The sequence below is a fragment of the Lacerta agilis genome, chromosome 6 (assembly GCF_009819535.1).
Source record: "Lacerta agilis isolate rLacAgi1 chromosome 6, rLacAgi1.pri, whole genome shotgun sequence".
NCBI classification, from domain to species: domain Eukaryota; kingdom Metazoa; phylum Chordata; class Lepidosauria; order Squamata; family Lacertidae; genus Lacerta; species Lacerta agilis.
Window position 1 is genome coordinate 3,496,795 of NC_046317.1, and position 26,512 is coordinate 3,523,306.

General features: G+C 46.4%; 1 protein-coding gene across 1 annotated transcript in view; it reads right to left on the reverse strand.

Moving 5' to 3' along the window:
* TNR (tenascin R) overlaps positions 1–26,512 on the reverse strand; it is a 213,709-nt gene that overhangs the window by 71,997 nt on the left and 115,200 nt on the right. The window contains 2 exon segments of the mRNA XM_033151259.1: positions 4,521–4,997; positions 25,267–25,825. Of these exon segments, the coding sequence (XP_033007150.1) occupies positions 4,521–4,997; positions 25,267–25,765 (976 nt within the window). The 5' untranslated portion in view covers positions 25,766–25,825.

Genomic DNA, 26,512 nt, shown 5'->3' on the forward strand with positions numbered 1-26,512 from the left:
CCGATCAGAAGGTTGGCGGTTCGAATACCCGCAACGGGATGAGCTCCCGTTGCTCGGTCCCAGCTCCTGCCAACCTAGCAGTTCGAAAGCACGTCAAAGTGCAAGTAGATAACTAGGTACCACTCCAGCAGGAAGGTAAACAGCGATTCCGTGCGCTGGTCAAGTTCACCAGAAGCGGCTTAGTCATGCTGGCCACATGACCCAGAAAAACTGTCTGCGGACAAACGTCGGCTCCCTCGGCCAGTAAAGCGAGATGAGCGCCGCAACCCCAGAGTCGTCCACAACTGGACCAAATGGTCAGGGGTCCTTTTACCTTTACCTTTAGACATGGTTAGGATTGCAAAAATAGATATAAATCCAAAACATTATCCTAAATAGCTGATCAACATAAATATAGCTTTCAACTGTCCTGTTTTAACCAGATTGTGATTTTTAGCATCAATCCAACAGGTAATTATAGCTGTTTAATACCTAGCTAGGGAGACGTCCTCTTGTCCTGTGCCTAGAAGGCAGGGGTCCGAGTGGTTTTCTATTTGCCCTGCTACTTTCCCCTGAAACCCCACTCTTCCCTGCAAACATCAACCCACGAACACCAACCCACAGAAACCCCCACTGATGTTTGCTCCGATTCAACGGAACAGAGTGGGTTTCCCCAGGGGAAAGCGGTAGGACAAGTGGAAGTGTGGATGAAACCTGTGTGAAGGTTTAGAAGACTGCAATGTTCTTCCATGCACAGAGATGGTGCCTTACAAACAGAGCACAGCCCCACCATGGCAAGAGGTCAGTCCTTAACCATGCCAGAGTCTAAACAGAGGGAGAGTCAGAGAGCACTCTGTGGAGTTCTGTGCATTAAGTGCCAGTGTTTTGGAACTAGATTAGATGGATGGAGAGCCATGAGTCATTGTCTTATTAACCTAGTCACTTTTTCTAGTGTGGCAGAAGGTGTCCAAAATCCAGAAACGACACAGGCCACGTATGCACCATGCATTCAAAGCACATTTCAAGCACACAGTACCTCCCAGAGAATCCTGAGAACTGTAGTTCCCTCCTTCACAGAGCTACACTTCCTTTTACACAATACACTTTGGGGGCAGGGGGAGGCGTGTGTGTTGAACGTTTGGTGTATATGCAACCCCCACGGCTGCCCAGAAAGGTTTGCAATCTTAAACAGGACAGCTCAAAGAGAAGGCGAAGACAGCGTTGCTAAAAGGGGGCAGAGGCGAGTAGGGAAGGGTTATGTACTAGCGAAAAGTGCAGAGAAGAGGTCAAACTATGACGTGGCCTTTCTGAGACCTTGAATGAAAATAATGGATTTAAGAGGGCAATGCAAAAATACGCGAGTTCTCTCTCTTCCACCAGAAAAGCTTTGGCATAACAAGGATTAGCTCTAATAAGCAGAGGGCATTTGGGATTTAAAGATTCTGCATGTGCAGCCTGCTGTAAATAATAAGGCAGGAGAAAGCGCCTTTCTTGATTCTACCTCACGTGCGCAGGAGAGCAAATATCAAAATGTCAGTGTCAACATTGGAACACCACGGCTTTTTTTTTTTAATTAGCAAGAGCAAATTACTCCTTTCACATTAGCTGCTAAACCCTTGGCCATGCCACTGTGTTTGCTGATGGCATTACTTCCGATATTCTTCTTACCCTTTGCGGAGGAGGGATTGTCTCAGTGTTACTCATTCACCACATATGATCTACAAGAATTGTGGACTTCAACGTGGACTCGGAAAGGACAGACAGTGTGCAATCTCATGCACACTAACCTGGCACGATGCCCCATTGAACAAGCGGGACTTATTTCTTGAGGGTGTGACCACTGTTGTTGTTCAGTCGTGTCCGACTCTTCGTGACCCCATGGACCAGAGCACGCCAGGCACGCCTATCCTCCACTGCCTCCCGCAGTTTGGCCAAACTCATGCTAGTCGCTTCGAGAACACTGTCCAACCATCTCATCCTCTGCCGTCCCCTTCTCCTTGTGCCCTCCATCTTTCCCAACGTCAGGGTCTTTTCCAGGGAGTCTTCTCTTCTCATGAGGTGGCCAAAGGTCACATGAGGTGTGACCACACACAATGCCAATTGTTTGAACACCATGAGAACAGGATGCTGGAGAAGATGAGCCTCTGCTGTGATCCTGTAGGGCTCTTACATTCTTGTTTCCACCTGGAATTAAGTTTTAATGCTGGACCAGTATGGACCATACCTTTGGGCCAATCTAGTGCACCACCTGGTGCCTGCTTGTTCTCCCTGATCGTGCTGTCTATGGGCAGGAAGCGAGGCGTGTCTGGTGCCAGCCTATGTCTCTATCTGACTTTGGACATGCCATCCCCGTGCAGATGTGGGGAGGGAAGAGAAGCAGCCTTTGTTCTACTCCACGTGATGGAACTGATCAGCCCAAAGAGTTTGCAAAAAGGGTGGGCAACAGTCCTGGAAAGTAAGCTGTTGGAGATTGAAAGGGTGTTTGATTCTGGCCACCGCCTTCATTTTCTGCATTCCCTCAAGAGTGGAGAATTTATTTAGCAGAGACACCAAACCGCATTGGGTTAGGAGACAGCACTGTGCTGCTGAGCACCCCTCATCAGACTCAAGCTTGTTGTTTTAAGTGAGAAATGCCAAGCGGTGCTTTTATCTTATTGCTCAAATAGCCTTCTTGAGTGGACACGTGGAAAAATGCTTTCGATAACAGCCCCGATGCTCCTCTAGACACATACTTTTAAAAAAGTAAAGACAAGGGCACATGGTTACTTGACTAAAGGATGGCAAGAATTCCCAATGCAGGCACAGGATTTAGCCCTGGCCACGGTAAATCAGTAGCAAAAGCCAGGGGTGTAACCCAGCCAACTGTCTCCTGTAGAATTCCCAAGATAGCATTCTAAGGTGTGCAATTGGGCCTTTCAGATGCCAACAGTTAAACAGAAAAGCAGCTAGTCAGATCACAGTTTGGAATCTTCTTGATCCTTCCTGGAGTTGCCTTTGGCAAAACAGGAAAATGGCATCCCAGCTGATGCCAGTCATGGAGCTTTTGACGACTTTCCTTCCAGTATTTGTTTCTGAGGTCAGGGCTCCTGAACAAATAATGTTCTTTTCTTGGAACAGCCTCATACACCAGTGTTGTCCAGTGGAGGCTGGTGTACGTTGTGTGGAAGGTTGGCCGGCCAGCAGTGGGTGGAGCCAGAGTCAATAAACCAAATGTAAAGGTAAAGGTAAAGGGACCCCTGACCATTAGGTCCAGTCATGTCCAACTCTGGGATCGCGGCGCTCATCTTGCTTTATTGGCCGAGGGAGCCGGCGTACAGCTTCTGGGTCATGTGGCCAGCATGACTAAGCCACAGCAGCACACGGAACCAGAGCAGCGCACGGATACACCATTTACCTTCCCGCCGGAGCGGTACCTATTTATCTACTTGCACTTTGACGTGCTTTCGAACTGCTAGGTGGGCAGGAGCTGGGACCGAGCAACGGGAGCTCACCCCGTCGCGGGGATTCGAACCGCCGACCTTCTGATCTGCAAGCCCTAGGCTCTGTGGTTTAACCCACAGTGCCACCTGCGTACCAGCAAACCAAACGTAGGTGGAGCCAACTATTTCTGGTTTTGTCCCCATTCTCCTGCCTGCTGCATTCTAGAAAGGCAACACTGAGACCAAGGAGGAAGAGGAGGTGCCTGGCAGTGCCTCCCTTACTGCAAAGAGGTGGGCATGTGGGGGCTGGTTCGGGGCAGACTGAACATGGTATGGCAGTGCCCTATAAAGCCCAATAGAGGACCCTTCACTGCTGTTGTCTCAAGATTTCAGTTACAGGTGGGTAGCCGTGTTGGTCTGCCATAGTCGAAACAAAATAGAAAATTCTTTCCAGTAGCACCTTGGTATGAGCTTTCGTGTGCATGCACACTTCTTCAGATACCTGGTATCTGAAGAAGTGTGCATGCACACGAAAGCTCATACCAAGAACTAACTCAGTTGGTCTCTAAGGTGCTACTGGAAAGAATTTTCTATTTTGTCTCAAGATTTCACAGTCTTGAGTTCTCATGGCAACACCTGACTTCTTACCCCAAAGATCGCTGCCAAAGCCCCTCTGCCACAAGACATTGCCAAAGCCGCTTCCCTTTCTGCCATACCAACTGTGCTCAACAGCCTTTCTTGCTCTAATTTCTCATCATTGCATGTGGGGAAACTCGCTACGGTGACACCTCCCTTTTCAAACAAAGTCAAGGCGATTTAATAGAATGTCAGCTTTTCACAATGCATCTGGTTGTACCTGTGAAATAGTTACAATAGCTTCAACAACATTATTATGTAAATATATGATAATGCATCGGATGGGTGATGGAAGGGAAGCCAGCATGCTAGCATGCCTACAGCTGCATAGCAGCAACATTTTTTATTTAAAAAAGGAGGAATCTGCAGAACCTATAAAAAGGAGAAATATGTGCACTGACTGAGCAGGAACAATTACTAGGAAACATGGGCTGTGCCTCGTACAGAGGGAATCACGCAGCCTGCCTGGCTGACATGCCACCCTACCTGCTGAGCAGTCTCGCCCCTGGTAGCCTTCCTCGCAAGAGCACAGGCCCTCCTGGCAGAATCCGCGCCCGCTGCAGGCGTTGAGGCATCTCAGCTGCCCGCAGTCTTCCCCCACGTAGCCCTCCTGGCAGATGCAAGTCCCGTTGGCACATTTCCCCTTTCCTGAGCAGTCCTCGGGGCACCTGAGCTCACTGCAGTCTTCGCCAGCAAAGCCCTCTTCGCAGATGCATTCTCCGTCCACGCAGAGCCCTCGGGAGCTGCAGTCGGTGGGGCAGCGGGCCTCTGAGCAATCCTCTCCGCTATAGTCACTGTCACAGATGCACTGGCCATCAACGCACACGCCCCGGCTTGAGCAGCCCATGGGGCAGAGGGGCTCGGAGCAGTTCTTCCCAGCCCAGCCTTCATTGCAGACACAACCACAGGATTCCAGGCTGAAGTTGCCATGGCCACTGCAGTGGGGAATGTAATCTAGGTGCCCTAGAAGGGTGGAGAAAAGCATTGACATTAATAATAGTACTCAGCACACGTTGTGTGCTCTATCTTAGGCAGGCATAAATATGCACAAATATGAGATGGGAGACACCTGGATTGGCAGTAGTGCATGTGAAGAAGATCTGGGAGACTTAGACCACAAGCTTGACCCGAGACAACAGTGTGATGCAGCAGCAAAAAATGCTAATGCTATTCTAGGCTACATCAACAGAAGTATAGTGTCCAGATCAAGGGAAGCAACAGTACCGCTCTATTCTGCCTTGCTCAGACCACACCTGGAGTAAAAGGTAAAGGTAAAGGGACCCCTGACCATCAGGTCCAGTCATGTCCGACTCTGGGGTTGCGGCGCTCATCTCGCTCTATAGGCCGAGGGAGCCGGCGTTTGTCCGCAGACAGCTTCCGGGTCATGTGGCCAGCATGACAAAGCCGCTTCTGGTGAACCAGAGCAGCACACGGAAACGCCGTTTACCTTCCCGCCGGAGCGGTCCCTATTTATCTACTTGCACTTTGACGTGCTTTCGAACTGCTAGGTGGGCAGGAGCTGGGACTGAGCAACGGGAGCTCACCCCGTGGCAGGGATTCGAACCGCCGACCTTCTGATCAGCTAGCCCTAGACTCTGTGGTTTAACCCACAGCGCCACCTGGGTCCCTAACACCTGGAGTACTTGTGTCCAATTCTGGGTACCACAATTTAAGAAGGATGTTGACCAGCTGTAATGTGTGCAGAGGAGGGCAACCAAGACGATAGAGGGTCTGGAAAACCAAGTCTGATGAGGAACGGTTGAGGGAGCTGGGTGTTGTTTAACCTGAAAAAGGGGAGACTAAGAAGAGATATGATAGCCATCTTCAAATATCTTAAGGGCTCTCACTTGGGAGATGGAGCAAGCTTGTTTTCTCCTGCTTCAGAGGACAGGTCCCGAACCAATGGATTCCAGTTAGAAGAAAGGAGATTCTGACTAAACATCAGCAAGAGCTTCAGGACAGTGGAACGGACTCCCTAGGGAGGCTGTGCACTCTCCTTCCTTGGAAGTTTATAAAGCAGAGGTTGGTTGGATGGCTATCTGTCATGGATGCTTTAATTCATATTCCTGCATTGCAGACGGTTAGACGAGATGACCCTCAAGGTCTCTTCCAACTCTACTATTATATGATTCTATGCTTTCAACCATTTTTACAACTGCCCCAAAGAGCAGCAGTATGACCCCCATTCTGAAGATGGGGTGTGCTAGGACTGCTGTCGTCACCTGCCATCTTTGGGCAGCTGTCAAGGTCCCACCACAACAGTTTATTTCTTGGGTCACCATTTAACTTATTTTTTCTGGCCTGGTGATTTGAGCAATGCTGTCTGGCTGCGTCAAGCTCTTTTTAAATTCTCCACAGTGATTCTGGTGTACTGTTGCTGTGACTTGATGTGGGAAATGAAAATGGCAGCTCATCCCAGTTACCTGGCAGACTTCAGGGTGATGCTGTCCACCTTGGCTGCTGCTTGGTGAGCCCACCATGGCCTAGTGACACAGGAAGGCGCTCACCAGAGCCCCCCCTCAAAACTCAAGCTGGCCTTAGTGAGACCGCCTAGTGAGGTGCACTGAGCAAAGTGGGTTATTTTCATTTGGGTTGGACTTGAAAATAGGCTAATTTTCCCCAACACCCAGTTCCAGATTTGGAAACATGACAATGCTCTTGATTATGGAATTGTGATAGGGTCTGGTTACCACTGCTTCCCAGCTCCTCACAATCCTCAGGTGTGTAAACTCCCCAGCATTGCACTGCTGGCCCTTCTTTTCCTTCAAACTTACTTGCAGCTATTGGCAGAGAAGCAGGAAGAGGCCACCTAACACCACTGAGCAGGGCCTTCCTCCTCCCATGTTGGCATCCCAGCCACCAGAGCTTGGGTCATGTCCCATGTAGGACCTTAAGGTCCTCAAATAATAATCTTTTGGAGGTCCCGAGCAACAAAGACGCTAGGTTGGCCTCAACTAGGGCCAGGGCTTTCTCAGTATTGGCACTGACTTGGTGGAACAGTCTAAGACAAGAGACCAGGGCCCTGCGGGATTTGGCATCTTTCCGCAGGGCCTGCAAGACGGAGCTGTTCCACCTGGCCTTTGGGTTGGTTTCTGTTTGATAGTTATGCATCATTCTTTTATTGGTGGGTTATTTGAAAATGAGACTGCAGTTTTAATATTGAATTTTTAAATTTGTATTTTAATCTGTTATTTTAAATTGATTGTGTTATGTTTTTGCTGGAGTTTTAATTAGTGTTAGCCGCCCTGAGCCTGGTTTTTGGCTGGGAAGGGCGGGGTATAAATTAAAACATTATTATTATTATTATTATTATTATTATTATTATTATTATTATTATTATTTAGCAAATGCATATTAGCTGTTCTGGAGTGCTACATTTCCCAGTGCTCCTTGCACCTCAAACACTGCTGTTGCTTTGTTCTAAATACCAGTTTGCCAGGGGAATTGTAGTTCTCTAGGGTGCCTAAGACCATACAGTGAATAATTATGTTTCTCAGTCCCCTGGTGCTTGGGACACTGCCTTCCCAAATGGGGAGGTATGACTCTAGAAAGACTTTGTCACTGTCCTACCTTGGTGCATGACCACTGCCAAGAAACAGAAGGGGGAAGACAGAGCAAACCCCCCAAAATGCCAGGTCTGAATTTGTATGGCTGTGTAGGAGTGAGGCTTTTCAAGCTGGAGGAGCTCATCTTTTGAACTCCACCAGTCCCAGTCTTAAGCCCTTTGATACTTCGTGAGTCACAGTTACTACAGTGCAACAGTTCACACATGTAGCAGTTCTGATTCTCTGAGTCCTCCTGCCACCAAAGTTCCATTAGCAAAGTTGCCAACATTTGTGGTTCCTGACTTGGAACACAAATATGTCCAGCGCATAATGCTTACCTGCATTCCAAAGTGGGCTGAGAAGTTCTTCTCCAGCCTAGATTTCCTTCCCCTGCTTCCTGATGCCTTGAATGTGGCAACAGCATTACCTCAAGTGCAAGGAAATCTGGGAAATGCAGTTCCTCAGAATGCCCAAGTCCTTAGAATGGACATAGGTGTCCCGGAGATCTGTTGTGCCGGAGATGCTTTCATGAGCATGCTCGATTTGGGTTCTATGAGGTAATGTTTGTCGCCTGCTCCTATCCTGGCACCTTAAATGCTGCAGCAGCCAGTACTATTTCTCAAGAAAAGAGGTGCTGGAACTCACCATGAACGCCTCCCTTGTTCTCTTATAATGGCAATGGTGCCCACCTGAGAGGTGCCAGAACTGAGTTCCAGTGATTTCTGGCTGAAAAGAAGCCCTGGCAGCAGCAATATTCTAGGCCTCAGGGATCTTGGGAAATATTTTAACGGGGGCGTCTAGTTGCCACCAGGAATGTGATGGGCATCCATATATTGAAATTGGAATGGGTTATAACGCCTCCCCCGAATAATAACTATGCTAAAGGAAACTCACAACAATGAATATTATTTAGACTGATTCTTTTGTGGTGCACATTCCCCCCCCTCACCTTTTCCAAGGGGTGAGGGTTTTAACATTTGTCTAATAAATAGAGCAATGTTCCCAGGGTTGGGGGCAGGGCTCAGAATTGTAATCTTTATCCCATTTTGGGAAAGCTAAGGAACTTCTGCCAGCTAAGGATAACTGATGTGAACAGTTTTGCCCCTGTCTGTGGGACCCTGCTAAAAGATGGCTAAAACAGACCCCTGTGTTGTGATGGCTGCAAGGTGTCATGAAAAGCATCCCTGCTGTGCCATTTTGGATCAACCCCTAAATATAGAGAGATGCAATCAATAGAAAAATGAATTATAGGTTAAGACACATAGAATGAATTTATGTTGGATAAAAGATGAAAACCCCCCAGTATTTTTGCAGAATGTAACATGCACATGTCAAATATAGTTTGGAATAAGAGGGAAGGTAGGTTTGTTGACCATATTCAAAATGATTCAATATGAATTTGCAAACATCCCAACATTTCACAGGTGAAAAGAGGGGCACTCCTGTGTTCTTGTCCCAGCCTAGTTCTCACCGCAAAGGAACACAGCTGGATCCTCTCTACTGTTAAACATTTCTGAAGGCTCTTACCTTTCTGAGATATCTGTTTACAGTGAAATAGCTTGCTCTGCATTCGTTTCTTAGCCTGAATGTATTCACTGGCCCGTCTCCTTTAATACTTTTTCCCCAAAAGATTTTTTAGTAGAATCTCTAATTTCACAATGGAAATTCTGGTTATGTTACGATCAGGTTGGTTAGAATTGTGCATTCGGCAACATCTAATACAGGATATGTGTGTGTAAAAGGAAAGTTAGTGCACAGAGCATACCAATCTATATATATATAAATGTGCCCATTGCGTGCGCGCGTGACACTACCTTGCTCCATAACCGCTGCACCAAACAGCATCAAATTAGGACAAAGCGTAACATGACCATCGAGGAAGGATCTGGCATAATAAAAATTAAAAAAAAAACCACACCTGTCATGCCTAAAATATAGAATAAAGGGGGGGGGGGGAAATTGGCGCACCCATTATGTGTCACCAGCAACAGAACTGAAGACTTTGAACAACAACCAATAGAAAGGCTCATCACAAGGCAGCGTCACAGACTGTGCGCCAACCAAAAAAACCTTTTTCACCTCAGTCAGCCATTTTCAGACAGCAGGGAAACCCCCCATTAATTTCCCTAGCCCCAGCCTCTGCCAAGGGCCTTACCGCCAAAAAAACAGTTAAGGGGAAGGCCTAAACTCTTCTTAGTAGTTTCAGCTCCAGGCAGGAAAAGGTTTTTAGGCCTGGGCCATACCATTCCTTATGGCGGGGAGGGGGGGAATGTAGGATGAGAAAGCTCAGCAACTATGCTTCGCTCCCTATCCTGTCTCCACACACAATCCTTTCTGCACTGCTGTATCGCTTTACAAACGAAACTCCAGTTATCAGAAGAGGAAAAAGCGCCGCACACAATTGTATAAGGACCCTACCAGTTCCCCACCCCCCCTCCTTGCATCGTTATGGTCCCTTCTGACCCCAGGCTCAATGCCAGAGCGGACTGTACCATGTATCAAGTTTCCAGAGGGGGGGGGAAGAGATAGTAAATCTAGGGCAAGGGTTTAATTCTATTAAAGGGGCATTTAAGAGAGAGACCAGGGTTCGAATCTCGCTACTAAGCTCGCCGAGTGACCCTGGGCCAGCCTGAGCTACAACACAGGGTTGTTGTGGCTGGGACAAACCAGAAGTTGAACAGGGGAACTTCTTCAATTTCACTAAATCAATGCAATCATTTTTTTAAAAAAAACCATTAAAAAACCACAGCAACGCGTCAGCTAGTAATATATATGTATGTGTATATGTGTATATATATATATATATATATATATATATATATATATATATATATATATATATATATATATATAAACACACACACATACATACATATAAGCATCCCCAGCCTTTGGAAAAAAATAGGATTGGTAATGTATGTGTGAGGGGTGGGAGCAAAGGCTGTCACAGGTACAGGTGGAACAAATGCCAAAATTCAATTCAGGTTTGACCCATGGGTCGCCATTGCCGCTTCTCCCTTGACCTTCTAACCCACTGAAAATGCCATGAAGAACTGTTCCCTGTGGCTTTTGGTGAGCATCATAGGTGTCTGTGAATGAAGGAAAGGAATGGCTACCCCTTCTCATCTTTATTTATAAGCCTAAGACCAAACAGGACAGGAGGCTGACTTTCGGAATGGTATGGAGGATGTTTCCACATGGCAGGTTATTTTAGTCTCACGCATCCAGTTTTTTTTCACAGCATCCATACAATGTCATCCTCATCAAAATGCCACCCCATGTTCTCCACACCCCACATTTTAATTTGGATTTACTGTTTCCGCAGGTACTTTATTACTTATTGGATTTTCCACAGAAACTGTAAATCCAGATTAAATGAGAAAATATTATGCGAGGGGTTGGCATTTTGATGAGAATGATGTGTGCATGTTGGGCAAAACACGCGTGCGTAAGCAGCACCAAGTTCGCAATAAGCCGCCATGTGCAAGCACCCTAGGGGGGAAACAGGGTTGAGGAGTTTACGGTACGAGCCTCACACACAACCCCCATCTCCAATTTAAATTAATGTTGTTGTTGTTGTTCAGTCGTTCAGTCGTGTCCGACTCTTCGTGACCCCATGGACCAGAGCACGCCAGGCACGCCTATCCTTCACTGCCTCTCGCAGTTTGGCCAAACTCATGTTAGTAGCTTCAAGAACACTGTCCAACCATCTCATCCTCTGTCGTCCCCTTCTCCTTGTGCCCTCCATCTTTCCCAACATCAGGGTCTTTTCTAGGGAGTCTTCTCTTCTCATGAGGTGGCCAAAGTACTGGAGCCTCAACTTCAGGATCTGTCCTTCTAGTGAGTACTCAGGGCTGATTTCTTTGAGAATGGATAGGTTTGATCTTCTTGCAGTCCACGGGACTCTCAAGAGTCTCCTCCAGCACCATAATTCAAAAGCATCAATTCTACGGCGATCAGCCTTCTTTATGGTCCAGCTCTCACTTCCGTACATTACTACTGGGAAAACCATAGCTTTAACTATACGGACTTTTGTCGGCAAGGTGATGTCTTTGCTTTTTAAGATGCTGTCTAGGTTTGTCATTGCTTTTCTCCCAAGAAGCAGGCGTCTTCTGATTTCGTGACTGCTGTCACCATCTGCAGTGATCATGGAACCCAAGAAAGTGAAATCTCTCACTGCCTCCATTTCTTCCCCTTCTATTTGCCAGGAGGTGATGGGACCAGTGGCCATGATCTTAGTTTTTTTGATGTTGAGCTTCAGACCATATTTTGCACTCTCTTCTTTCACCCTCATTAAAAGGTTCTTCAATTCTTCCTCACTTTCTGCCATCAAGGTAGTATCATCAGCATATCTGAGGTTGTTGATATTTTTTCCGGCAATCTTAATTCCAGTTGGGGATTCATCCAGTCCAGCCTTTCGCATGATGTATTCTGCATATAAGTTAAATAAGCAGGGAGACAATATACAGCCTTGTCGTACTCCTTTCCCAATTTTGAACCAATCAGTTGTTCCATATCCAGTTCTAACTGTAGCTTCTTGTCCCACATAGAGATTTCTCAGGAGGCAAATGAGGTGATCCGGCACTCCCATTTCTTTAAGAACTTGCCATAGTTTGCTGTGGTCGACACAGTCAAATGCTTTTGCATAATCAATGAAGCAGAAGTAGATGTTTTTCTGGAACTCTCTGGCTTTCTCCATAATCCAGCGCATGTTTGCAATTTGGTCTCTGGTTCCTCTGCCTCTTCGAAATCCAGCTTGCACTTCTGGGAGTTCTCGGTCCACATACTGCTTAAGCCTGCCTTGTAGAATTTTAAGCATAACCTTGCTAGCGTGTGAAATGAGTGCAATTGTGCGGTAGTTGGAGCATTCTTTGGCACTGCCCTTCTTTGGGATTGGGATGTAGACTGATCTTCTCCAATCCTCTGGCCACTGCTGAGTTTTCCAAACTTGCTGGCATATTGAGTGCAGCACCTTAACAGCATCCTCTTTTAAAATTTTAAATAGTTCAGCTGGAATATCATCACTTCCACTGGCCTTGTTGTTAGCAAGGCTTTCTAAGGCCCATTTGACTTCACTCTCCAGGATGTCTGGCTCAAGGTCAGCAACCACATTTCCTGGGGTGTATGAGACCTCCATATCTTTCTGGTATAATTCCTCTGTGTATTCTTGCCACCTCTTCTTGATGTCTTCTGCTTCTGTTAGGTCCTTTCCACTTTTGTCCTTGATTGTGGTAATCTTTGTACGAAATGTTCCTTTCATATCTCCAATTTTCTTGAATAAATCTCTGGTTTTTCCCATTCTGTTATTTTCCTCTATTTCTTGCATTGCTCGTTTAGAAAGGCCCTCTTGTCTCTCCTTGCTATTCTTTGGAAATCTGCATTCAATTTCCTGTATCTTTCACGATCTCCTTCGCATTTTGCTTGTCTTCTCTCCCCCGCTATTTGTAAGGCCTCATTGGTCAGCCACTTTGCTTTCTTGCATTTCTTTTTCATTGGGATAGTTTTCGTTGCTGTCTCCTGTATAATGTTACGAGCCTCCATCCACAGTTCTTCAGGTACTCTATCCACCAAATCTAAATCCTTGAACCTGTTCTTCACTTCAACTGCGTATTCATAAGGAATTTGATTTAGATTGAATCTTACTGGCCCAGTGGTTTTTCCTACTTTCTTCAGTTTAAGCTGGAATTTTGCTATAAGAAGCTGATGATCTGAGCCACAGTCAGCTCCAGGTCTTGTTTTTGCTGAGTGTATAGAGCTTCTCCATCTTTGGCTGCAGAGAATATAATCAATCTGATTTCGATGTTGCCCATCTGGTGATGTCCATGTGTAGAGTCGTCTCTTGTGTTGTTGGAAAAGAGTGTTTGTGATGACCAGCTTGTTCTCTTGACAGAACTCTATTAGCCTTTGCCCTGCTTCATTTTGATCTCCAAGGCCAAACTTGCCAGTTGTTCCTTTTATCTCTTGACTTCCTACTTTAGCATTCCAATCCCCTATAATGAGAAGAACATCCTTCTTTGGTGTCATTTCTATAAGGTGTTGTAAGTCTTCATAGAATTGATCAATTTCAGTTTCTTCAGCACTGGTAGTTGGTGCATAAACTTGGATTACTGTGATGTTAAAAGGACTGCCTTGGATTCGTATCGAGATCATTCTATCATTTTTGAAGTTGCATCCCAGTACAGCTTTCGCCACTCTTTTGTTGACTATGAGGGCCACTCCATTTCTTTTACGGGATTCCTGCCCACAGTAGTAGATATGATAGTCATCCGAACTGAATTCGCCCATTCCTGTCCATTTTAGTTCACTGATGCCTAGGATGTCAATGTTTATTCTTGCCATCTCATTTTTTACCACATCCAGCTTACCAAGGTTCATGGTTCTTACATTCCAGGTTCTTATGCAATACTTTTCTTTACAGCATTGGACTTTCCTTTCGCTTCCAGACATATCCGCAACTGAGCGTCCTTTCGGCTTTGGCCCAGCCGCTTCATCAGCTCTGGATCTACTTGTACTTGTCCTCCGCTCTTCCCCAGTAGCAAGTTGGACGCCTTCCGACCTGAGGGGCTCATCTTCCAGCGTCATATCTTTTATATGCCTGTTGTCTTTGTCCATGGAGTTTTCTTGGCAGGGATACTGGAGCGGCTTGCCAGTTCCTTCTCCAGGTGGATCACGTTTGGTCCAAACTCTCCGCTATGACCTGTCCATCTTGACTTGTCCATAGCTTGCCTGAGTAATTCAAGCCCCTTCGCCACGACAAGGCAGTGATCCATGAAGGGGAAATTAATGTTACTGTTACATCAATTTCTTCTTTCTCCACCTCAACTTTCACTCTTAAGATTCCTTGTTTCAATTACCCATTATCTCATAGGTCTTGAAAGCTCACAGGTCCTTATTGGACTGGTGTGTGTGTGTGTGTGTTGTTTTTAATATTACGATACTTGTTCCAGACCAGGGACCATGAGCGCCTGGCATGTGTATAAACCCCTACCTTATTTTTATGCGCCCCATTTCAGGCAGATCGTACCAGGGACGCTCAAATTCAGAATTAAGGGAATTAGTGGGAGATCAACAAAATGTTGCAGCGTATACAGGCATCTCAGGAGGAGGGGATTTCAGAAGAGGCCTCTACCACAGTGTTTTTCAACCACTGTTCCGCGGCACACTAGTGTGCCGCAAGATGTTGCCTGGTGTGCCGTGGGAAATTACTTTATATATAGTCAATATAGGCACAGAGTTAATTTTTTTAACATTTTCTAATGGTGGTGTGCCTCGTGAATTTTCATGAAACAAGTGTGCCCTTGCCCAAAAAAGGTTGAAAAACACTGCTCTACCATGCTATGTAGAGCTAGAGGGTTCAGATTTTGGGTGCCATCCTATACATGTCTTCTGAGACGTAAATCCAATTGAGCTAAATGTGGCTTACTCCTGGGAAGATGTACCGGTATATAGGATCAGTGGCGGAGCTTCATGCTCCAGCACTGGGGGTCTGAAGCTGGTGGGGGTGGGGCTGGTGCGCGTTCTGGGGCCATGGTGCGCTGCCCGCAGGGCCGTGGCGCGCGTTCTGGGGGCGGGGCATGCCGAGATGGTACCCTATCGGGATCCTGCTGCCCAGGGCGCCCCACCCCCTACACCCCACCCTTCTTACACCAGTGTATAGGATTGCAGATTAAGTCTCTCTCTCTCTCTCTCTCTCTCTCTCTCTCTCTCTCTCTCTCTCTCTCCCCCTCTCCCTCTCTCTCTCCCACCACCACAGACGGAAGTGAACATAGTGTAATCCAGGATTTTGACAAAACTGCGATGAGGCTGGAGTGGGGTTCTCATCGTGACTCTCTCAAGCAAAGTTACAGCAAAGGCAGTTGCTCCCTTGGTGTTCCATATGCACCTCAAAATTCAATCTCCAGGCAATGGAATCATAGGATCATAGAGTTGCAAGGGACCCTGAGGCAGAGGTGGAGCTAGCTGCTCTGCAACCTGGAGCAGCGCACATGCTCTGCACCTGGGGATGGGGCTAGCTGCCCGCAGCAAGTGGCCAGCTTCCCAGGGGGTGCCATGACAATGTCACCCCCTCAGGGATGATGACACCAGGAGCAGACCACACCTACTGCATCCCCCCTTCCTCCGCTAGTGCCCTGAAGACCACCTGGTCCAAACTCTCTGCAATGCAGGAATATGCTGCTGTACTGTGTGGGGAGTTTAGTTTTTTTTTTTTTTTTTAAGATTTCCCTATCTTTATAGGCTCAACCAGCCCCAACAGTCTGTAAGTCCTGGGAGCATGCAGATCCTGACTAGACTGCTGTATCTGAGATTAAAAATAAATGAATAAATAGTATTTTAAAGGGGTTGGCGTTTGGCTATGTTTTACACAGAGTAGAGCCATTTAAATTAATGTAGCTAACTTAGTCGTGCATATTACAGTGGGTCTACTTGGAGTAAAACTTAGTTGAATATCATGCTTGGATACAACTGTGTACCTAGGAGAGTCCCCTGATAATGTAGAAAAACCTCTGCCTTTTTGTGTCCGGCCTCATCTCCCCTCAAAAACAGGAGGCGCTCAATGAGCTAAGCTCGCTATTAGAGGCAATGATGATGATAATTATAATGGATAGCCCCTTTCGACAGTGCTTCTAAAAGATCTTTCAAGCTGTTTGCCTCAAGGGTTGTTGTACCTAACAGTGTTTGAAAATCCTATGGGAAATTGGACTTGCTTTCTCCTGAAGTAGCCATTGCTGCTTGACCCATGATGAAACTGAAGCCCAAACATGCCTGATGGTATTAATATTTATCAGTAAATAACCCCCCCCCCCCTTATCTGTACTTTGTGGATCTCGTGATACGTATTGACATTTGATGTCACAGAATTTCCGGTTGAATATTTGTACCTATGTATAATTATGTTCTAGTTCTGTATTATATCTGTTTATATGTTAAAAACGATGCAAAATTAAGACTACTTTATCATCCAGTTACGATTTTTGTGTGTTTGGTATTAATCATAGGATCATAGAATCCTAGAGTTGGAAGAGACCACAAGGGCCATCCAGTCCAACCCCCTGCCAAGCAGGAAACACCATCAAAGCATTCCTGACAGATGGCTGTCAAGCCTCCGCTTAAAGACCTCCAAAGAAGGAGACTCCACCACACTCCTTGGCAGCAAATTCCACTGTCCAACAGCTCTTACTGTCAGGAAGTTCTTCCTAATGTTTAGGTGGAATCTTCTTTCTTGTAGTTTGAATCCATTGCTCCGTGTCTGCTTCTCTGGAGCAGCAGAAAACAACCTTTCTCCCTCCTCTATATGACATCCTTTGATATATTTGAACATGGCTATCATATCACCCCTTAACCTTCTCTTCTCCAGGCTAAACATACCCAGCTCCCTAAGCCGTTCCTCATAAGGCATCGTTTCCAGGCCTTTGACCATTTTGGTTGCCCTCCTCTGGACACCTTCCAGCTTGTCAGTATCCTTCTTGAACTGTGGTGCCCAGAACTGGACACAGTATTCCAGGTGAGGTCTGACCAGAGCAGAATACAGTGGTACTATTACTTCTCTTGATCTAGATGCTATACTCCTATTGATGCAGCCCAGAATTGCATTGGCTTTTTTTAACTGCTGCATCACACTGTTGACTCATGTCAAGACTCCTAGATCCTTTTCACATGTACTGCTCTCAAGCCAGGACTCACCCATCCTGTATTTGTGCCTTTCATTATTATTTTTTGCCCAAGTGTAGTACTTTACATTTCTCCCTGTTAAAATTCATCTTGTTTGCTTTGGCCCAGTTCTCTTATTTACACTTATTTTCATAAAGGTGCATAGCAATCAAAATTCAAAGTCTTTACAGCATCCCTTTAGGACACAGGAAGATCTATGCACACTTTAAAAAACGAAAGTTGACAGCTGTTCTGGAAGCCCCTTTGGGTGCGACTGGGAAAGTGGTGCTGCCGGAGTAGAGTCCTGCCCTCCTTCCACTTCCTTCTCCTCCTTTCTCTGCGCTTCCTTGTTTTCAGAGATTTATACTCTACCCCACAGGGAGCTTCCAGGGCAGCTTATGAAGCATCTAAAATTACAATAAAAGCAAATTAAAACAAAATATTAAAGCAACACAAGTGGAAAGAGTGGCGTAAATGCAGCCAGTAGACATAAAACAAATACAAAGCAGCGTTAAAGCAAACAGCAGAGGATTAAAAAGCCCGATAAAAATTAAAAAGCTATTTGCTCTGTGGGAGAAGAGCAGTGGCACTTGTGCGTTTTCTCCTGGGAGGGCAGCGGTGGGTGAGCTGTGTCATTCGGATGGGCAGAGAAGGCAGAGAGGAATTCAGATAGGCAGGGAGAGCGTTAAGCTCACCCTCTCCCAAACACAGCTTCCCCAAATTGATCCACTCCCCTCTGGTGCAGTCACTTTGAACTAAAAATAAAGCAGAAGGGATCTCCTCGTGGAATCTGATCTCCTTTGATGGCCCTTAACATTTCAGGCGCTATGTTCTTCTTCTTCACTGGCTTCAAACAGAGCTCGGATCTTGCAAGACGTTTTTTACCTACTTATTACCTACCCTAACATCAGTGCACAACTTGATTGTAAAAAAAAAACCCAAACCCTCAAATTGGTTTGCAAAAGGAGAAAACAAGAAAACCAAGAACAATTAAAACCCTACTTTAAAACATACAAAAGTTAAAATACTAAAACAGATTAGAATGACCTTAGGTCATCTGGGTAAAGGTAAAGGTAAAGGGACCCCTGACCATTAGGTCCAGTCGCGGACGACTCTGTCTGGGGTTGCGGTGCTCATCTCACTTTACTGGCTGAGAGAGCGGGCGTTTGTCCACAGACAGCTTCCGGGTCATGTGGCCAGCATGACAAAGCCGCTTCTGGCGAACCAGAGCAGCGCACAGAAACACCGTTTACCTTCCCGCCGGAGCAGTACCTATTTATCTACTTGCACTTTGACGTGCTTTGGAAGTGATAGGTTGGCAGAAGCAGGGACCGAGCAACGGGAGCTCACCCTGTCACAGGGATTCGAACCGCCGACCTTCTGATCGGCAAGCCCTAGGCTCAGTGGTTTAACCCACAGCGTCACCCGCGTCCCTAGGTCATCTGGGTAGACTTGTGTAAACAATGATGTTTTCAGCAGGTGCTGAAAAGGGTACAGTGAAGGCAGCTGCTGGATTTCAATAGGCAGAAAGGGGGGAGGGCACTGCGGTTACCCCACCCCCACCCACCAAGGAGGGAGGAAGAGGGTGTGACCCTGGGGGTTGGAAGCAGAGAAGAGGCTGCAGCAGCATTGCTGCCCCTCTCCTTGGCTGGGTTCCACTGTGCGAGTGCGCCCCCCCCTCGGTGCTGGGATCCAACAGTCTGACGCCAGCCTTGTAAAGCTGCAGAGGGCTGCCGGGGTGCATGTGTGGCTGTTGGGATTTCACCCCTCCACCTACGCTGCAGATATAGGATTGTTGGGTCACGTGTCTGTAGGCAATGCATTTCAGCTGCTGATTGTTAGAGCTATATAAGCAGAAAGGGAGATAATTGTTTGCTCCCTTCCTCCCACTGTTCTCTCACAGTGATGTTTTGTTTCAGCGTTCTCTCCGAGGAAGAGAGAGAAAGAGGAGCCATGTTTACTTTGTACTGTTATTTTTTATTTTGTTGCAGTAAATAAGGATTAGATGTTACACCTCAGGGCTAACGCTTCTATTTTGGACTCTGCTAGTCGTGCGCTCATGTCCCAGGAGGATATGGGTCACATCAGCGTGATGGGAGACCAGAGTGATACATCCTGGGCGACGCTGCATTGGGGGAAGGCACAAGGCCTTGGTGTTATCTCCAAACAGTGGCTCCCCTCCAATTGGACTGATTTGAAGCAGTTGCTTTGGCAGCTAGGGCTGGGCTAGGCTAGGCTGGTGTAGCCACAGCAGGCTCCCTCCATGCCCACCTCTGGACATGCCCCAATGTGCATATGCCCCGGGCAGTAGTAGCATATGCTATGCCACTGTGTAGTCATGCCAATTCCACCAATCGGAGCAGTTAAGTGGGCCACGTGAGGCAAGGCAATCTCGCAAGTAAACTGGCCCCAGGTTGTTAAGGGCTTCCTATTGGCCTGGTAGCAAATCAGTGCAGACCTCTGAGCACATGTGTTAAATGTTGAGAAGGCCTCACTCCTGTTGGCAACTGGGCTGCAGCGCTCCACATGAACTGCAGATCAAGTGTTGTGGGAATGTTCAGGGAGGCAGGAGAGGATATATTGTTTAATTACATCCTTTCCAACTTGTGTTAACAAGTTCTACAATTTAGCAGAGTAACATTCCCCCTTTTAAACTTGTGCAGTGCGTAGCATTTGCCAGGCTTGTATAAGCCTCTAAAATAAGTCTCCTGGTAAATTCCCCTTTATTCCCTCATAAAAAGATTAGACACGACACAGTCTTCTATAAAAGTATAAAAAGAGTTCACTCACTCACTCATTCTGTTCACAGATGGATCCCAGAAAGCAGACTTAAGTTACAAAAGTAATATACCTGGAAACTATCCCATAAGGAGATAGCTCCTTTGTCCTCTCTTGGCTGGAAGCCAAGAGAGCATTTCAGACTAAGCAGATGTTGCTTCTTTGAGGAATGGAGTCAAAGAGAGAGAGAGATGGCCTCCACTGAGATATTGCACAGGTGAGGCCACACCCACCTCTAGTCACATGTAGAGGAAGTCTGTCCCAGCCCAGGAGGAAACAGGAAGTTCTGACTGGCTGCTCCAGACACCCCCTTTTTATGTCCACTCTAGGGATGTTGTATTTGACTGCTCAGTGTTTCACATCCCACAAGTGTGAGGGAAGCCGCACATTGAGTAATCCAGTCTGAAGGCAAACAGCGCATGCACTAATGTGCTTTCCCAGTCCAGGAATGGCTGTAGCTGTTGAACCAGCTGCAGTTGGTAAAAGGCACCAGAGGCAGATTTAAGGCAGTGAGAGCGGTGCACACAGCCGAGAATGGTGCGTTCTCAAAGCACAGTAAGCACTTGCCTGGCTTTGAGGAGGAGGCATGAGGGCTCTAGGACTCTGCCAGAGCCTTGCACCTCCTTCCCCAAGGGAGATGTGAGGGCTGTAGGGAGGGCATCAAATGGCCTTGCACAGGGCAGCATATTAGCAAGCTCCACCCCGGAAGGCACTTCTAGCCACTCCAGTGACGGAGTTGGATCCAAAGCACCCCCAAACTGTGAACCTGCTCCTTTGGGGTGTGAATCTGATTAAGTTATGATCTGATCTAGCTGCTCAGGGTTTGCAGCTGAAATTTTAATTAGCTGACATGTCCGTTGAGCTGTCTTGCAAAGGGCTCTGATTTTATCTGGGAAGTGCAACTCATTATCTCAGACTTTATTATCCTCCAGATTTCTGTGGCGAAATGGAGTTTTCTGGCTCCTTTGCACACTGCCCAGAAATCAAACAGGAGACTCAAAGAGGGTAAAGTTTGTGCATCTCTCAAGTTCAGCCTCAATATTAGGCAAAGGACAGGCCAGGTGTTGCCGCTTTGCCTCCCAGCAGCCTGTATGCTGTGTCTAACTTCCATTCAAACAAAAACAACACTAAGCTGATGAATTTAACGTTGTTAGGTCTCTGGAGCCTCAGACATTGTTGTGTGTAGTAGTAGTTCGTGTGTTTGTCAAATTCTGGCTCTATCTGTGGTGTCAGCAGCAATTGAAGTCTTTTGTGAGGTGCTGCATAGATAGAAAGAATTCTGGGGAACACCGGCAGAGAAATGAAACCTGGGCTAGTAGCCATTTTGAGATGAGTGCTCCTATTTGCCGAGTGGCTTTCGTCCTATGTTTTAGTCTCCTACATTGCCCTTTTACGAAACATGCAGCAGCAAATGGTGTAGTGTTTGCAGGTAAATGTGCTCCCTTCTCCCCTGCAATTTGGGGATTGATCCGCAGTGGTGATGTTGGCAAATGTGGCTGCCACGTCTAGGAACTCCCACATATTTGGAAGCAAGGATTAATTTTAGCATTTTTTCCATGGCTCTCCCTGCTGGATGTGTACACAATGTGATGATAGGTCAAGGAGGCAGGCAGAAACTCTTTCAAAAACGCTTCTCTCTCTCACAATATTCCCTCAGGTGTAAAGCATTTTCTGTACTCTGCCTCTCTCTTTTGGGACTGAGATTCATTATACCAACAAACCCCTTTGAAAACCACCTTATTACAATAGCCCGCTGTTTCTTTAGTTTTGAAGAACAGACTTCTAGAGATGACCAACTGAACCGTGTCTTTTGGAAGACAAAACCTGAAGGTATACAAGTGAGCTCCACAAAGCTTTGTGCTTTGTTATTCAGATGAAAACCAGCGCTTTCATTATAAATGTTTTTGTTGATGGTTCCTGACTGCTAAAGATACTCTCCCAGGTGTTTTAACTGTGTGTGCATGCACACACTTCTGATTTATTTATGTTGGTTTTTTTTACAGTTGCTAATGGCCATGTGTATGTTAAGGGACGTACGCATATACAATTGGATGCAGGATTGCAGCTGCAGAAGATAGAAAGCATTGTACTGTATTCTTTGATATATTGCAGGGGTGGGAAACCTCCCACCAACAGGTGCATTTTGGCCTGGCCTGAGCACCAATTGGGTCCACAAGGCCCACAATTTGGCCTCACTACCACAAACCACAGGGACGCGGGTGACGCTGTGGGTTAAACCACCGAGCCCAGGGCTTGCCGATCAGAAGGTCGGCGGTTCGAATCCCCACGATGGGATGAGCTCCCATTGCTCGGTCCCTGCTCCTGCCAACCTAGCAGTTCGAAAGCACACAGTGCAAGTAGATAAATAGGTACTGCTCCGGCGGGAAGGTAAACAGCGTTTCCGTGTGCTGCTCTGGTTCACCAGAAGTGGCTTAGTCATGCTGGCCACATGACCCGGAAGCTGTACACTGGCTCCCTTGGCCAATAAAGCGAGATGAGCGCCACAACTCCAGAGTCGTCCGCAACTGGACCTAATGGTCAGGGGCCCCTTTACCTTTACCACAAACCACACCCACAGGTAGTGGGGAACTAAATTGTGCAGCCAATCCTTGCCCAAAACAGGCTTGAAGCCACCAGAGATATTGAAGAGGACCAATGAAAACAGAAACAGGTGTGCAAATGGCCACTTTCGGCTTATTTGGCCCATGTCTAGAATGGGGATCAATCAAGTGAATACAATCTGTATTTGCTGCAGTCTGCAAGTGATACATGATTGATTACCACCCCCCACCTCCCACCTCACATTTTGTTTCTTATGAATTAAAATGAATGGAATAATGTAATTTACAGCTAGTTAGACAAAAGGAAGCAGTGCTGCAGTGAGACAAATGTAGGGTGCCACAGGTTAGCCCATCAGCTGAAGTCACCCCCACTCAGTAGAAACCATACTGCTTTCAGCTACAAGGTGGTTTTTTGCAAACTGTTGCTTCACAGTTTTAGTTTAGGCTTCTCAAGATAAAGCAATATGTCTTGCTGAGCTTTACTGCTTCTACACTCTGGGTTTTAAAAAATATTTTTATTAACATTAAGTCTCTACATTCTGGTTTTGATTCGCTGTCTGACAACAAGGGAGAGACTTCCTCAAGATGTCGAAGTCTCTCTAGGGTAGTGTTCCTTTAATAATTTGAACCTTTCCCCGAAACTTTATCTCCCGGGACTCCCTAACTCAACAACACTCAAGAAGCGCTGTGCGCATGCCAAGCTAAGCTTAGGTTCAGATTATGTGGCTGAATTGCAACTAATTACCAAACTTAAAACCATGGAGAAACCTGGTCTGAACAAAGACATTGGATTCTTATCTCATTATACATGACAAAGCTATCTTTAGCCATCTCACCCCTTGCCTTTCCCTGCAAGACTAATTGCAGCCGAGAGAGCACAAAGTGTTCAGGTTACCTGGTCCCTCAACTTCTCCATCATGTCTGAAGCATTAGGCATGGAGGAGGATGCATTTAAACCTCCTAGATAAGAGTAGACATTCTCATGCATGCATTTTCATTCTTTAGCAAGCTGCAGTCTGGAGCACCCCCTGGACAGCCCAATAGCCAGAATTGTCCCTCTGCTTCTGTCTCACAACTATCAACAAGTTTTAGCTTCTAGTTAGTCATTTTGCTGGTGTGTTTGGTGGGCACGAAGCGTGGCCTAGCACAGTGGTCCCCAAAGTGCTCCACCCAAGACCACTCGAAAGCTGCTGAGGGTCTTGATGGACCACTTAATGATCATTATTTTTTGGCTGATTATAGAAATCGCAATGTGCTATGCCAGGTACTCTATCATTTTAATTGTATTTTTATTGCTTTTTTATTTCTTATACATTGCATCACATTACAATCTGAATTCCATAGAATTCAAATCATAATACAATAAAATCCAATGCAAGAAATAGAAGAAGCTGTCAGGAGACTGCCCTCGCCGGAAGCCAAAGCAGTGCCAGGGCTTTTATCAGTATCGCGAACCCCCGTCTCCGATGCTGAGTTTTTCATCTTCGTCCAGTGGGAGGAGCAGTAATTCCTCTAGTGGGGAGGGGAAGATGGAGACAGGAAGTGGGGGCCGGGGCTGTGACAGGGGAAGAGAGCCTTCTCACCAAGCAGAAACGGGAGGTGAAGCACCCCTTCCGTCTCCCCTTTTGCACAGGGGGGGGGGAAGACATAGAGGGGGGAGGCGGGAGTTCCGTATTCCGCGCCTTTTATGCTGGGCTAGGAACTGGAAGGAGTCATTCCCGGACTCTGCTGAAGGATGAGCTGGATGTTCTTTCTTGCACTGCACTGTAAATATTTGCACCATTAAATAAGTTAGTTTTAGAAGCTTCGTGTCAGCCTGGTTACTCATGATCAGACACTAAGCCACCTTACAGCAGCAATAAAATCCTATTCAAAAAATCAATATGAATAGTTAATGCAATAGATGTGCTATCTCCCCACTTCAACCACAAATCCACAGCCAGGCCATATGAATGAAGGCTGTGGACCACAGTTGGTCCATGGACCATACTCTGGGAACCCCCCCCCCCCACCTAAGAGTCATGGTGCCAGTGCCTAAGCGCATTCAGGTATCTTCCCCCTAAATCAGCAAAATACCCAGTGGCTGAAAGCTGATCTTGGGACTGACCTCCCAAAGCCAGCAAGGTATGGTATATACTTGGAACGGGGAGCACAGCAACCTGCCAACTGGACACCCATCCTGCCCAAATGGATAAGGAGGGTCCCCCAATTTTGACTTTTCCATATGATTAATTAATTTATTTTGTCCACGGCATGTCACTAGGCATACCTTTAACTGGATGGCTTGGGATACATACTTGTTGTTTTGTTTTGTTTAGGGTGGTGGGGGAAAAGAGAGAGAGAGGTATAGAAAAAGGAAGAGAAGGAGAGAAAGATAGACACCTGTGGTTTTTTTTTAAAATGAAAGTGAATCTAATGTTGTGAGTTAGGATTAAGACTAGAGCAAACTGCAGGTCTGCAAAGCTTGAGGGCATTCCTGGAAATCTGAAAGCACAATGGAGAATTCTGCCTACCCCGGCAGTGCTTGGGATTCCAGCTGTTGTTGGACTACAACTCCCATCACCCCTGATGGGATGATGGGAGTTGTAGTCGAACAACAGCTGGGGGACCCAAACACTAAGCAAATGACTCATAAATTCATTCTTTTTTTTATTTGAAATTTCTTAGCTTTCATCAAGACCCCATGGCATCAGTTACTACCTGTGGCTGCATTTTCTTGGCAGCAATTGGAGTTGCACTGGTCACGGAGCATGGACACCTCCCTCTCCAGCATCTCAATCCTGCTCAGCAGCTCTTGTATGTCCCGGGAGGAGGCGGCACACTTGCAAGTCTGTTTGGGGAGGTTTATCCTGTGGGTGAAGGTGACCTGGCTCTCACTGTCTGAGGTCTGTTCGGTGTATTCCGTCATCCGGTCATCTTCTGAACTCACCTCCGGGTCAGACGAAGCCTCTAGGGATGTTGCGCAGAGGCTGTCCAGAGGCACGTTTATGTTGTATATATGGCTAAAGACCATGGGCTGGTCTTTGATAGGTGCCGTGTAGTTGGTAAAGCCCCCTTCGGCGTCAGTCACCTGTCTTTTGACTCTCTCCGTCATCACTTCCAGGCGGCACTCGAAAGGTCTGAAGATGGAGCCTAGCAGCATTAAGTTGAGACTGACTAGAAAGTTCCTTAGAACTGCATGTTCACCGTCAGCCCCCATTTTCTTAAGGAGGACAGGAAGCTTCTGTCCCAGCGTTGGAAGGCAGGGTTCTAGTGGAACCTGAAACAAAGCACATGAGGGGAATTTATGAGACCAGTGTTGGGCGTAGATCCTAAGAGGATATGATAGATTTGAGGCCGAAATCCTTGGACAGACAGCAGAAACATATATGCATGTAAGCATAGGATTAAGTGTGTGTGTGTGTGTGTGTGTGTGTGTGTGTGTGTGTGTGTGTTAGTGAGAGAGAGAGAGAAGGTTGATTGGGAAGAACGAAGCAAAAATGAACAAAACCCATCAATTTTCAATCCAGTTATAATCCACAATTAGGAAAAGTGAAGGGCAACAGTTACAACTATTATTGCTGACAACTTGTATACCTCTAAGCATCTAAAGCAAAGTGCTTCACAGTTTTAAGAAAACAATGTTATCCTCACTTTCCTAGGAGTAAGCCCCATGAATTAAATGGGATCTCCTTCTGAGCAGAAAATAAAGGTTGGGATGATATGTTCTCAAGGGAACACATAGGCCACACACTGATGTCACAGCACCACGCAGCTAAATCAGCTTTGCCCATATGATGACATCTCTGAGGGCAAAGGGAGGATGGATGCTTTAACTGAGATTCCTGCATTGCAGGGGGTTGGAAATAATAATAATAATAATAATAATAATAATAATAATAATAATAATAACAACTTTTTATTTATACCCCGCCCTTCCCAGCCAAAAACCGGGCTCAGGGTGGCT